Genomic DNA, 10,296 nt, shown 5'->3' on the forward strand with positions numbered 1-10,296 from the left:
TTTCTTAACTTGCCCTTTTTTCTGACAGCCAATAAACTGCTGATTGATGGAGCTGGTGAATATGCAAAGGCTTTATGGGTATGCAAGTTCATCTCCTGCAACATTAGACACATGAGACTTTCTTCTGTTTTTCAAGTTCAAAACACCTGTGTTCCTTATTACTCTTTCCAACGTTATATGCATTGTTCTTCTAAATGAGAGTGCATTGGTTGCCAGCCCTCACGCTCACACCAGCCCATCCCAATAACCTAAGACAAAATCAATCCTGTTTGATTGTGTCAGGGCAAGTCTCAAACTGGCTGGACTGGGGATTTCAAACTATACAATTGATGGGAGTGCACTGTGATTGCCCCCACATCTCTGAGATTATGTAAATGAAGTCTGCGACTACAATTCAAGTAATGTGACATAACATTTACTGATTTACAGTGCTTTGAACAACCAGCATGCCTGTTAATGAAAATGCATGCCATTAGTTTCTTATTTCTTAAGATTAAGTTTCAGAGGTTGGAAATGTTGTACTAAATTGTAATTTGTAATTCAGGCAAGTTCAATCAATCATGTAAACTTTCTTAGTGGGGCAAAATTAAATTTGTCGTCATGGGGGAGACAAGTTGTAAACTTTAAATTCAGAAAAGTTATTATTTATTTAATGAGCCAAGATGAATATTTATATTTCATGAAATTCAGATAGGCATCCACCACCCCTTGCTGGTAAATAAGACAATGACCATTAAGTGATCAATTAGTACATGCACCACAACAACACAGGAACAGGAAGCATCTCTGGAAACTGTCATATAGTGAATAATATCGGGGATGTACCAAAAATAATGTTAAACATAAAAAGAAATAAATTAAGATGCAGAATAAACATGATAAGATGATGTCTTGTAGATCTTGGTAAGTGCATGTGCATCACCTTGAAGCACAATTGTGACTTCAGGTGGAGATGATTGATTCCTGCAACTAACAAATTAGATAAAAGGTGATTATGAGTAGTAGATAGTTTGAGTATTTTACTCAGAGGAAGAGGGTATCTTTAGGAGACGAGATGCTAATGAGAGGAGAAGAATGAGTAAAATACAACATATTACCTGAAGATGGGCCTAAATAATGGAATCCATGGGGTGTACTCCTGGGAAATCGTTTGCATATCTTGATGGTAGTTTGCATGCTGTCTCCATCAATGCTAGTGTATGCTATAATTTCTTGAACAGACTAGTAATAAATAGTTATACTAGACTTGAGATACTCATTTCTCACAGGTGGAGTTTGGAGATTTTGATCACCCATGTGCGACCACAGCCGGACAAGTGTCTTCCCAGTCCAAGTCCAAGCAAACACTCAAACAAATACTGGACAGGTTCTACCCAAAACAGTATCAAGAGGGCTGTTCAGATGACCAGCTCCGGTAAGGTTGTGTTTTCTGGTTTAGTCTCTTCTTTATAGTTGTATACTTTAGCAAGACTATATAGCAGCTTTGAGTAGGGTCAACTTAAACGGAGAGCAGAATCTAGAAAATGTATTAATTTTTGACAATGTCATCAAAACCCAGTGTTCCACCTGGGATCAATCTGGAAAAATTTAAGACATATCTCTTGTGGGCCACCAGGGCGTGTACAGCCACCCTAACCCCGACACAGACAGGCAGGACACAAATTGTTACACAGCACACCTTTATTTTTCAGCTGCCAGTTCCCAGCAATATAAAAATAATGTCCACAATGACAGCACAGTCGTTTTCTTCTCTCCACCTCCACTCCTCTCCCAGCAAGCTTCGTCCACTTCCTCCCGACTCTGGCTCCTTGAATGGAGTGAAGCGGCTCCTTTTATTCATCTCCTGGGAGTGCTCCAGGTGGCTCATCAGTATTATCTGGAATCACTCCCAGGTGTGGTGGAAGTCCACTATAGGGCTCAGCAGCTCCCCTGGTGGCCCCCATGGAACTCAACAGGGCTTTACCCAACTCCAGCTCCCAGCGTGTCCTGTGGGAATCTGTGGTGCTACAGCTGCCCAGGAGGCCTGCCGTCTAGCGCCCCAGGGGAGATATTGCCTCGGAGATGCTGCCTCCCCTGGTCCTCCCATCCAGCTGGCGTCCCGGCCAGGTAATGGCTGAGGCCGCCCATCACACTGTGAGCACCAGAGTGCCACAATGGATACTGTGCATGTGTGTTTGTGGAGATGTTTAGATTACCTGTAATGGACGTGCAGTGTTTGCAGTGGATATGGATGTAGGTTTTTGAGAGACAATTCACCTGTACGTTGTGTCAGTTTGCACATAAACTTTTGAGTTGTGCAGATCCTTGGGTACTGCTTTAGAACGTACATCTGTATCACTTTCTTTTTGCCTTATTTTTAGGCAGCTGCGCCAGATGTTGATAGCTAAATGGACATCTCTGAGGGGGCGAACAGCCTCAGACTGTGTCCGCATTTACCTGACTGTTGCAAGGAAATGGCATTTGTTTGGAGCTAAGCTGTTCTTTGCTAAAGTGAGTAGCTGTGTGTATCCAATCAAGGGTCTCATTTTACATTGTTCTGTTACACATATTAGGACAGTGCACTCGGACTACATGCCATAATGACTTATTTCTTTTTAGACAATCACATCATCGCCTTGCCCAAATGTCCCTGTATGGTTAGCAGTTAATGAAACTGGCATCACTGTCCTGGAGCAGAAGTCAATGGTGAGGATTGGCCTATCATTCTGAAATAGTCTTACAGCTGATCTCTGCTAGCAGCTTTCTTAAGAGTATAACTCTCGCATACTCTTCTGCCTTTCTTGGCATTTATCATGGCAACTCTTAGGCCTGCTGAAGACCCACTTGTAGGTATCGTAACTGAACTGTTCATCTTCAAGTGAATCTAGGCCTTATTTTGAAGGTCACTTTTGGTACTACTCTGGCACATTGTCGTGCCAGTCTTGTGCAGTGGTCTGGTTTGTTTTGTGCTTTAGAGAGCATTTGATTGTTATTTGCAGCTGATAATCAGTTTCGACCCATCCCTGTGCTGTTTAACAGTTAATCAACTCTTTGGCGAATTTCTATACGTGACCAATTTTGTATCAGTCTCTGATGATTAGTCCGATCCAGTGGTGTGTGTCTTATAAACTGATCACACATAGACTAATCTTCACCCTGTGATATACACTCACCGGCCACTTTATTAGGTACACCTTGCTAATACCGGCATGGACCCCCTTTTGCCTTCAGAACTGTCATAATTCTTTGTGGCATAGATTTAATAAGGTTCTGGAAACTTCTGGTCCATATTGACATGATAGCATCACATAGTTAGTGCAGATTTTCCGGCTGCACATCCATTATGGAAATCTCCCGTTCCACCACATCCACCAAGGTGCTCTAGTATTGGATTGAGATCTGGTGACTGTGGAGGCCATTTGTATAAAGTGAACTTCTTGTCATGTTCAAGAAACCAGTTTGACATCATTTGAGCTTTCTGAAGTGGCACGTTACCCATCCTTATCCAGAAGATGGGTACACTGCAGTCATAAAGGGATGGTCATGGTCAGCAACAATAGTTGGGTATGCTGTGGCATTTAAACAATACTCAGTTGTTACAATGGGGTTCAAAGTGTGCCACGAAAATATCCAACACACCAACACCTCCAGCCTGAATTGTTGATACAAGGCAAGATGAATCCATTCTTTCTTGTTGTTAAAGCCAAATTCTGACCCTACCACCAGAATATGGCAGCAGAAATCGAGACTCATCAGACCAGGCAAGGCTTTTCCAATCTTCTGTTGCCCAATTTTGTTGAGCCCATGTGAATTGTAGCCTCAGTTGTCTGTTCTTAGCTGACAGGAGTGTCACTCAGTGTCGTCTCTTGCTACTGTAGTACATCTGCTTCAAGATTTGACATGTTGTGCATTCAGAGATGCTCTTCTGCATATCTCGTTTGTAATAAGTGCTTATTTGAGTTACTGTTGCTTTTCTATCAGCTCAAACCAGTCTGATCATTCTCCTCTGACCTTGGGCACTGACAAGGCATTTTTGGCCAGAGAACTGCCACTCACTGAATATTTTCCACTTTTTGGACCATTCTCTGTAGACCCTAGAGGTGGCTGTGAATGAAAATCCCAGGAGATCAGCAGTTTGTGAAATACTCAGACCAGCCTGTCTGGCACCAACAGCCATGTCATGTTCAAAGTCACTTCAATCCCCTTTCTTTCCCGTTCTGATGCTCAGTTTGAACTTCAGCAGGTTGTCTTGATGATGTCTGTATGCCTTAATGCATGGAGTCGCTGCCGGGTGATTGGCCAATTAGTTATTTGTGTAAACCAGCAGTTGAAAAGGTGTATCTAATAAAGAGGCCGATGAGTGTATGCAAGTCTCTTTCCCTTCAAGTGGTCACTCTTAAGTCTCTGCTGTTTTTAGATGCTGTCACCTTCTGGCGTTTGCCTGTATTATAGAATGGCCAGTCCTGAAGGTTCTTCTTGATTTCCTTCCTGCAAGACCTTATGTGGATTCTTTTTTTTTTTTTTTTTTATATATACAGTCTCTTAGGGATTATTACCAAAATTGTGCAATGGTTACTGTTGAGTGAGTTATCTGATGGTCGTTTGTCTTATTATCACTTTGTTGCAGCCATTTTGATATACGCATGACCCTCTAAATCTGAGCCCTACAAATTGGTTACTCTTGCTTTGAATCTTGTAATTCTCAAGTGATTCTCCTCCCTATGGGTTGGTTCTTCTCAGATGATTCTCAAATCTCTACGAAGACCCATCTTGTGTGAATTTTGTATATTCATTCTCGGGCAATACAAGGACTGTGGATTGGTCATACTTGCATGAGTCCGTCTTACAGGATTCTCTGCTCTTTCACTTTTACCCTTCTGCTTGTCTCTAATTCTCTGGTAGTTTTGTCCGATCTGTATTAGCTACTCCTGCACTCTAAGGAAATGCATGGCTATTTAGTATGAGCACTTTGGTAAATTCCTGAAGACTATTATCAGAATACAACAGCCTTAAACAGTGGTCAGGCAGTTGTTTCAGTAGCTGATTCATTTGGGATGCTCGGCTATATTAAGCAGTCACTCTTTAAAGAGTTTTCTATAACTGCATGTTGATTCTCGGATCTTTTTAGTGGGTTTGCTGCTCAATGATCACCTTTTTTACCCTGCTACAGTGCATCCACTGCTGCTTTGCAGTAAGGAGACTGTGGAAGATTGTGGGTTCGCTTCCCGGTTCCTCCCTGTGTGGATAGCGCTTTGAGTACTGAGAAAAGCGCTATATAAATGTAATGAATTATTATTATTATTATTATTATCCAGAAAGTATTCACAGTGCATCACTTTTTCCACATTTTATTATGTTACAGCCTTATTCCAAAATGGATTAAATTCATTTTTTTCCTCAGAATTCTGCACACAACACCCCATAATGACAACATGAAAAAAGTTTACTTGAGGTTTTTGCAAATTTATTAAAAATAAAAAAACTGAGAAATCCCATGTACATAAGTATTCACAGCCTTTGCTCAATACTTTGTCGATGCACCTTTGGCAGCAATTCCAGCCTCAAGTCTTGTTGAATATGATGCCACAAGCTTGGCACACCTATCCTTGGCCAGTTTCGCCCATTCCTCTTTGCAGCACCTCTCAAGCTCCATCAGGTTGGATGGGAAGCATCGGTGCACAGCCATTTTAAGATCTCTACAGAGATGTTCAATCAGATTCAAGTCTGGGCTCTGGCTGGGCCACTCAAGGACATTCACAGAGTTGTCCTGAAGCCACTCCTTTGATATCTTGGCTGTATGCTTAGGGTCGTTGTCCTGCTGCAAGATGAACTGTCGCCCCAGTCTGAGGTCAAGAGCGCTCTGGAGCAGGTTTTCATCCAGGATGTCTCTGTACATTGCTGCAGTCATCTTTCCCTTTATCATGACTAGTCTCCCAGTTCCTGCCGCTGAAAAACATCCCCACAGCATGATGCTGCCACCACCATGCTTCACTGTAGGGATGGTGCCAGGTTTCCTCCAAATGTGACGCCTGGCATTCACACCAAAGAGTTCAATCTTTGTCTCATCAGACCAGAGAATTTTCTTTCTCATGGTCTGAGAGTCCTTCAGGTGCCTTTTGGCAAACTCCAGGCGGGCTGCCATGTGCCTTTTACTAAGGAGTGGCTTCCGTCTGGCCACTCTACCATACAGGCCTGATTGGTGGATTGCTGCAGAGATGGTTGTCCTTCTGGAAGGTTCTCCTGTCTCCACAGAGGACCTCTGGAGTTCTGACAGAGTGACCATCGGGTTCTTGGTCACCTCCCTGACTAAGGCTCTTCTCCCCTGATCGCTCAGTTTAGATGGCCGGACAGCTCTAGGAAGAGTCCTGGTGCTTTCGAACTTCTTCCACTTACGGATGATGGAGGCCACTGTGCTCATTGGGACCTTCAAAGCAGCAGAAATTTTTCTGTAACCTTCCCCAGATTTGTGCCTCATGACAATCCTGTCTCGGAGGTCTACAGACAATTCCTTTGACTTCATGCTTGGTTTGTGCTCTGACATGAACTGTCAACTGTGGGACCTTATATAGACAGGTGTGTGCCTTTCCAAATCATGTCCAGTCAACTGAATTTACCACAGGTGGACTCCAGTGAAGCTGCAGAAACATCTCAAGGATGATCAGGGGAAACAGGATGCACCTGAGCTCAATTTTGAGCTTCATGGCAAAGGCTGTGAATACTTATGTACATGTGCTTTCTCAATTTTTTTATTTTTAATAAATTTGCAAAAACCTCAAGTAAACATTTTTCACGTTGACATTATGGGGTGTTGTGTGTAGAATTCTGAAGAAAAAAAATGAATTTAATCCATTTTGGAATAAGGCTGTAACATAACAAAATGTGGAAAAAGTGATGCGCTGTGAATACTTTCCGGATGCACTGTATGTAATTTTAACATAACTGTTGACACTTTCCACAGAGGCCACTGATGTCCTATGTTCACAGAAACCTGATGACCTTTGGAGGCTGCCGAGATGACTTCATGTTGGTTGTAGGTCTAGCCATTGGTAATGGGCATATCAAAGACAAGCCTACAGAAAAGCACTTGTTTGCCATGCCCAAGCCAAAGGTGGGTATATATCTAGAGCGCTCCCATCATTCAAGTCAAATGACTTCACTGAAAGATATTTTTTCTCATGTTGTATCCTTAGATCTTAGAGATGACTCTACTTATTGCTAGCTACATCAATAGTTTCCAGCAACAGAAAACATCAACACATCATTTATCTGCTCCAGCCTTCCTCTCTGTTCCACTAGATGGTCCGTGCTATGAACCCCAGAAGCTCCCCAGTCGAACAACCAAAGGGCCCACCTTGCTCTGAGATGACTAGTAATGCACAGAAGAACTCGATCAGCCTGCTTGATTACTATTCAGTGTGCCTAACCAATCTACTGACCTTCTGGTAAAGCTTGTTAGAGAAGGCAGGTGCATCTTATAATATGTCTTGAAACTTGTTTCGCATTCAACTCTGGCACGGTCGTGTTTCAGAGATAAAGTAAAGGAAATATATCTACAGTCATTGGGAACTCACTCAACATCTTTCAGCCATAATGAGAGTGTGGACTTGGCTCAGATGTCTTCGTGGTGTTCCAAAGCATGGTGCACCCCGTGGTCAGCTTGTACCATTGCAGTGCTCTCTAATAAACCAGTGCTCTTCTCGGATGTTTTCAAAGCACCTTCTCTGTTATGGGACAGTACAGGTGAGATATACCAGAGAAGATAATGGATGGAGCACTTGCAGCACAACAACTAACAGAAAGAAAGAAAATTTTTTTTCTGAATTTTAAATTGAACGTTATTAATCAGGGTGGCGCAGTGGTAGTGCTGCTGCCTCACAGTTAGGAGACCCAGGTTCACTCCCCAGGTCCTCCTTGCGTGGAGTTTGCATGTTCTCCCCATGTCTGCGTGGGTTTCCTCCGGGTGCTCCGGTTTCTTCCCACAGTCCAAAGACATGCAGGTTAGGTACATTGGCGATTCTAAATTGCCCCTAGTGTGTGCTTGGTGTGTGTGTGTGCCCTGCGGTGGGCTGGTACCCTGCCATGGGTTTGTTTCCTGCCTTGTGCCCTGTGTTGGCTGGGATTGGCTCCAGCAGACCCCCGTGACCCTGTAGTTAGGATATAGCGGGTTGGATAATGGATGGATGGACTTTATTAATCAATACTCAACATGTCATTTACAATAGCAAAAGTAAAGCAAACAAAGAAAACCCCAACTCAGCCCAAAAAGAAACCAACAATTAATTCCTATGTTAAAAAAGAATAACCAATTCATTATCTCCAAGTTTATAAATTGCTTCACGAACACACCATTATTCCTCAAAAGAATTCACATTTTCAGTCATTCTGTAAAATTTATACTCTTAAAACATTCTAGCTTTTACCAGTCCATGAAATATTTTGATCGTAGCGCATTGTTTGTTTGATTTCACGTTCTCTTTTCATGACTTGTAAATGGCCAGCTTGGCCTGTCCAATGAGGAAATTACCAATCATACATTCATCTTCCATCCATCCATTTTCCAACCCACTGAATCCGAACACAGGGTCACGGGGGTCTGCTGGAGCCAATCCCAGCCAACAAAGGGCACAAGGCAGGAACCTATCCTGGGCAGGGTGCCAACCCACCGCAGTACATTCATCTTGGTTATACTTATTTCCATTAATACCATAAATAAATACACCGTCATTAAAAGGGAAGTTAAGAATTCTAAAAACAGTGGTAAGAATATGTAAAAGAGGCTGAAGTCTAGAACAGAAAAGAAAACCGTGAAAAACAGTCTCTCTCTCTCCACAGAAAGGACATTTGTCTGTGACTGAAGGATCAAGCAGCGAGACATAGGAATTAACAGCAATGATGCTGTGCAGCACACACCATTGCAAATCGCCAGTTCTTTTTTTCAATGGTGGTCTATATAAGTTCCGCCAAGCAGGCCCTGGTGTCTCTGGTGTTGTACTCCGCGGTTCACGGTGACGCGCCAGCACACGGAGTCTGTAGAGCTCTTTCCCCACAGCACTGTCGAATAAAGCCGGTCTATGTTGTAGATGGCGTGCATGCATGACTTCTCTATCCTCAGGTTCCAAACCAGCTGGTATCACAGTCACATCAGGAAAGGCTTCACTGGACTCCGGTTCATCTCTGCCCTTGAGGAAATTTCCAGTAAGACATTTTGCTTCAGCTGGGAGGTTGGCATGGATCTTCTGCAGCAGCTGGTTAGCCTGCCTCAATGAGTGAAGTGTCAACACCTCCACCATCTTCTCAGTGCTGCACCAGCAGTGTTTTTCCACATCTATTCGGAGGTGGGCCTGGATCATTATAGACTTCCTTAATAACGATTGGACTCTTACAGGCTGTGTGACTTTAAGGTCTAGGATTGGGTATTCAAGAGCCCACAAGATGCTGGCAGAGCTCTAGTCGACACGATGCTCAAGAAGATTCCAAGTTCTGAGTAGACTGCTGTAGAAAGGCAGAAGGCCAGAAGTTGACAGCTGCCTGTTATCTATTAAAAAAAAGTGCCTTGTCAATCTTTAGCTTTTCTACTTGTTGTAACAAGACACAGACAAGTGGACTCCAGGACAGAAAAGAAAGAGAGAAAGCATCTCTCCATTCAACCTGCCACTTTCAAGTGGAGTTTACTCTGCAGAGCCTGACAAGGATTGTGTGCAAAATTATTCTTTAGAACAAGCTAAGTATATAATTTGTGTCCTGATATTTTTCTATTTTGATGCCACTGTGGCTCTGCAGTATTATTGGAGGAACTTTCCGTACCATACCTCTCCATAGCGTACTTCCCAGCATTAATCTTGGTCCATTTCTAAAGCTATCACTCCCTGCTAGACACATTGGATACTTCAGACGGTCTCACAAATGGTTTAGCAGAATGTACTTTTAACAGTTGATTTCAGGATATATCGGTCATGCCATGTGTGATGTTGAAAGCTGCTAGGGCCTAAATATGAAACCTCTCTTCAGTGATCACATCTACCATTAACCAGCCTAACAGGCTAATGGGTTTAATAATAATAATAAATAATAAGTCATTACATTTATATAGCGCTTTTCTCAGTACTCAAAGCGCTATCCACACGGAGGAACTGGGAAGCGAACCCACAATCTTCCACAGTCTCCTTACTGCAAAGCAGCAGCACTACCACTGCACCACCCGTGATCTCTCTAGCCAGCGAAAGACGCAGTGTGTACAGTTGGACCAATGAATATAACTCACCCACTTTAACAGACAGGAGCCCATTGTGGCACTCCTTGTGTAATTTTGGGATATAC

General features: G+C 43.0%; 1 protein-coding gene across 1 annotated transcript in view; it reads left to right on the forward strand.

The window, feature by feature from the left end:
• Positions 1 to 7,805, forward strand: part of plekhh2 (pleckstrin homology domain containing, family H (with MyTH4 domain) member 2) — a 79,428-nt gene extending 71,623 nt beyond the window's left edge. Inside the window, exons 26-30 of the mRNA XM_051919659.1 lie at positions 1,269 to 1,414; positions 2,361 to 2,490; positions 2,599 to 2,685; positions 6,938 to 7,087; positions 7,170 to 7,805. Coding sequence (XP_051775619.1) covers positions 1,269 to 1,414; positions 2,361 to 2,490; positions 2,599 to 2,685; positions 6,938 to 7,087; positions 7,170 to 7,340 — 684 coding nt within the window. The 3' untranslated portion in view covers positions 7,341 to 7,805. The remainder of the gene's footprint in view (positions 1 to 1,268; positions 1,415 to 2,360; positions 2,491 to 2,598; positions 2,686 to 6,937; positions 7,088 to 7,169) is intronic.
• The last annotated feature ends 2,491 nt before the right edge of the window (positions 7,806 to 10,296 follow it).

The sequence above is a fragment of the Erpetoichthys calabaricus genome, chromosome 15 (genome assembly GCF_900747795.2).
Source record: "Erpetoichthys calabaricus chromosome 15, fErpCal1.3, whole genome shotgun sequence".
In the NCBI taxonomy this organism is placed as follows: Eukaryota; Metazoa; Chordata; class Cladistia; order Polypteriformes; family Polypteridae; genus Erpetoichthys; species Erpetoichthys calabaricus.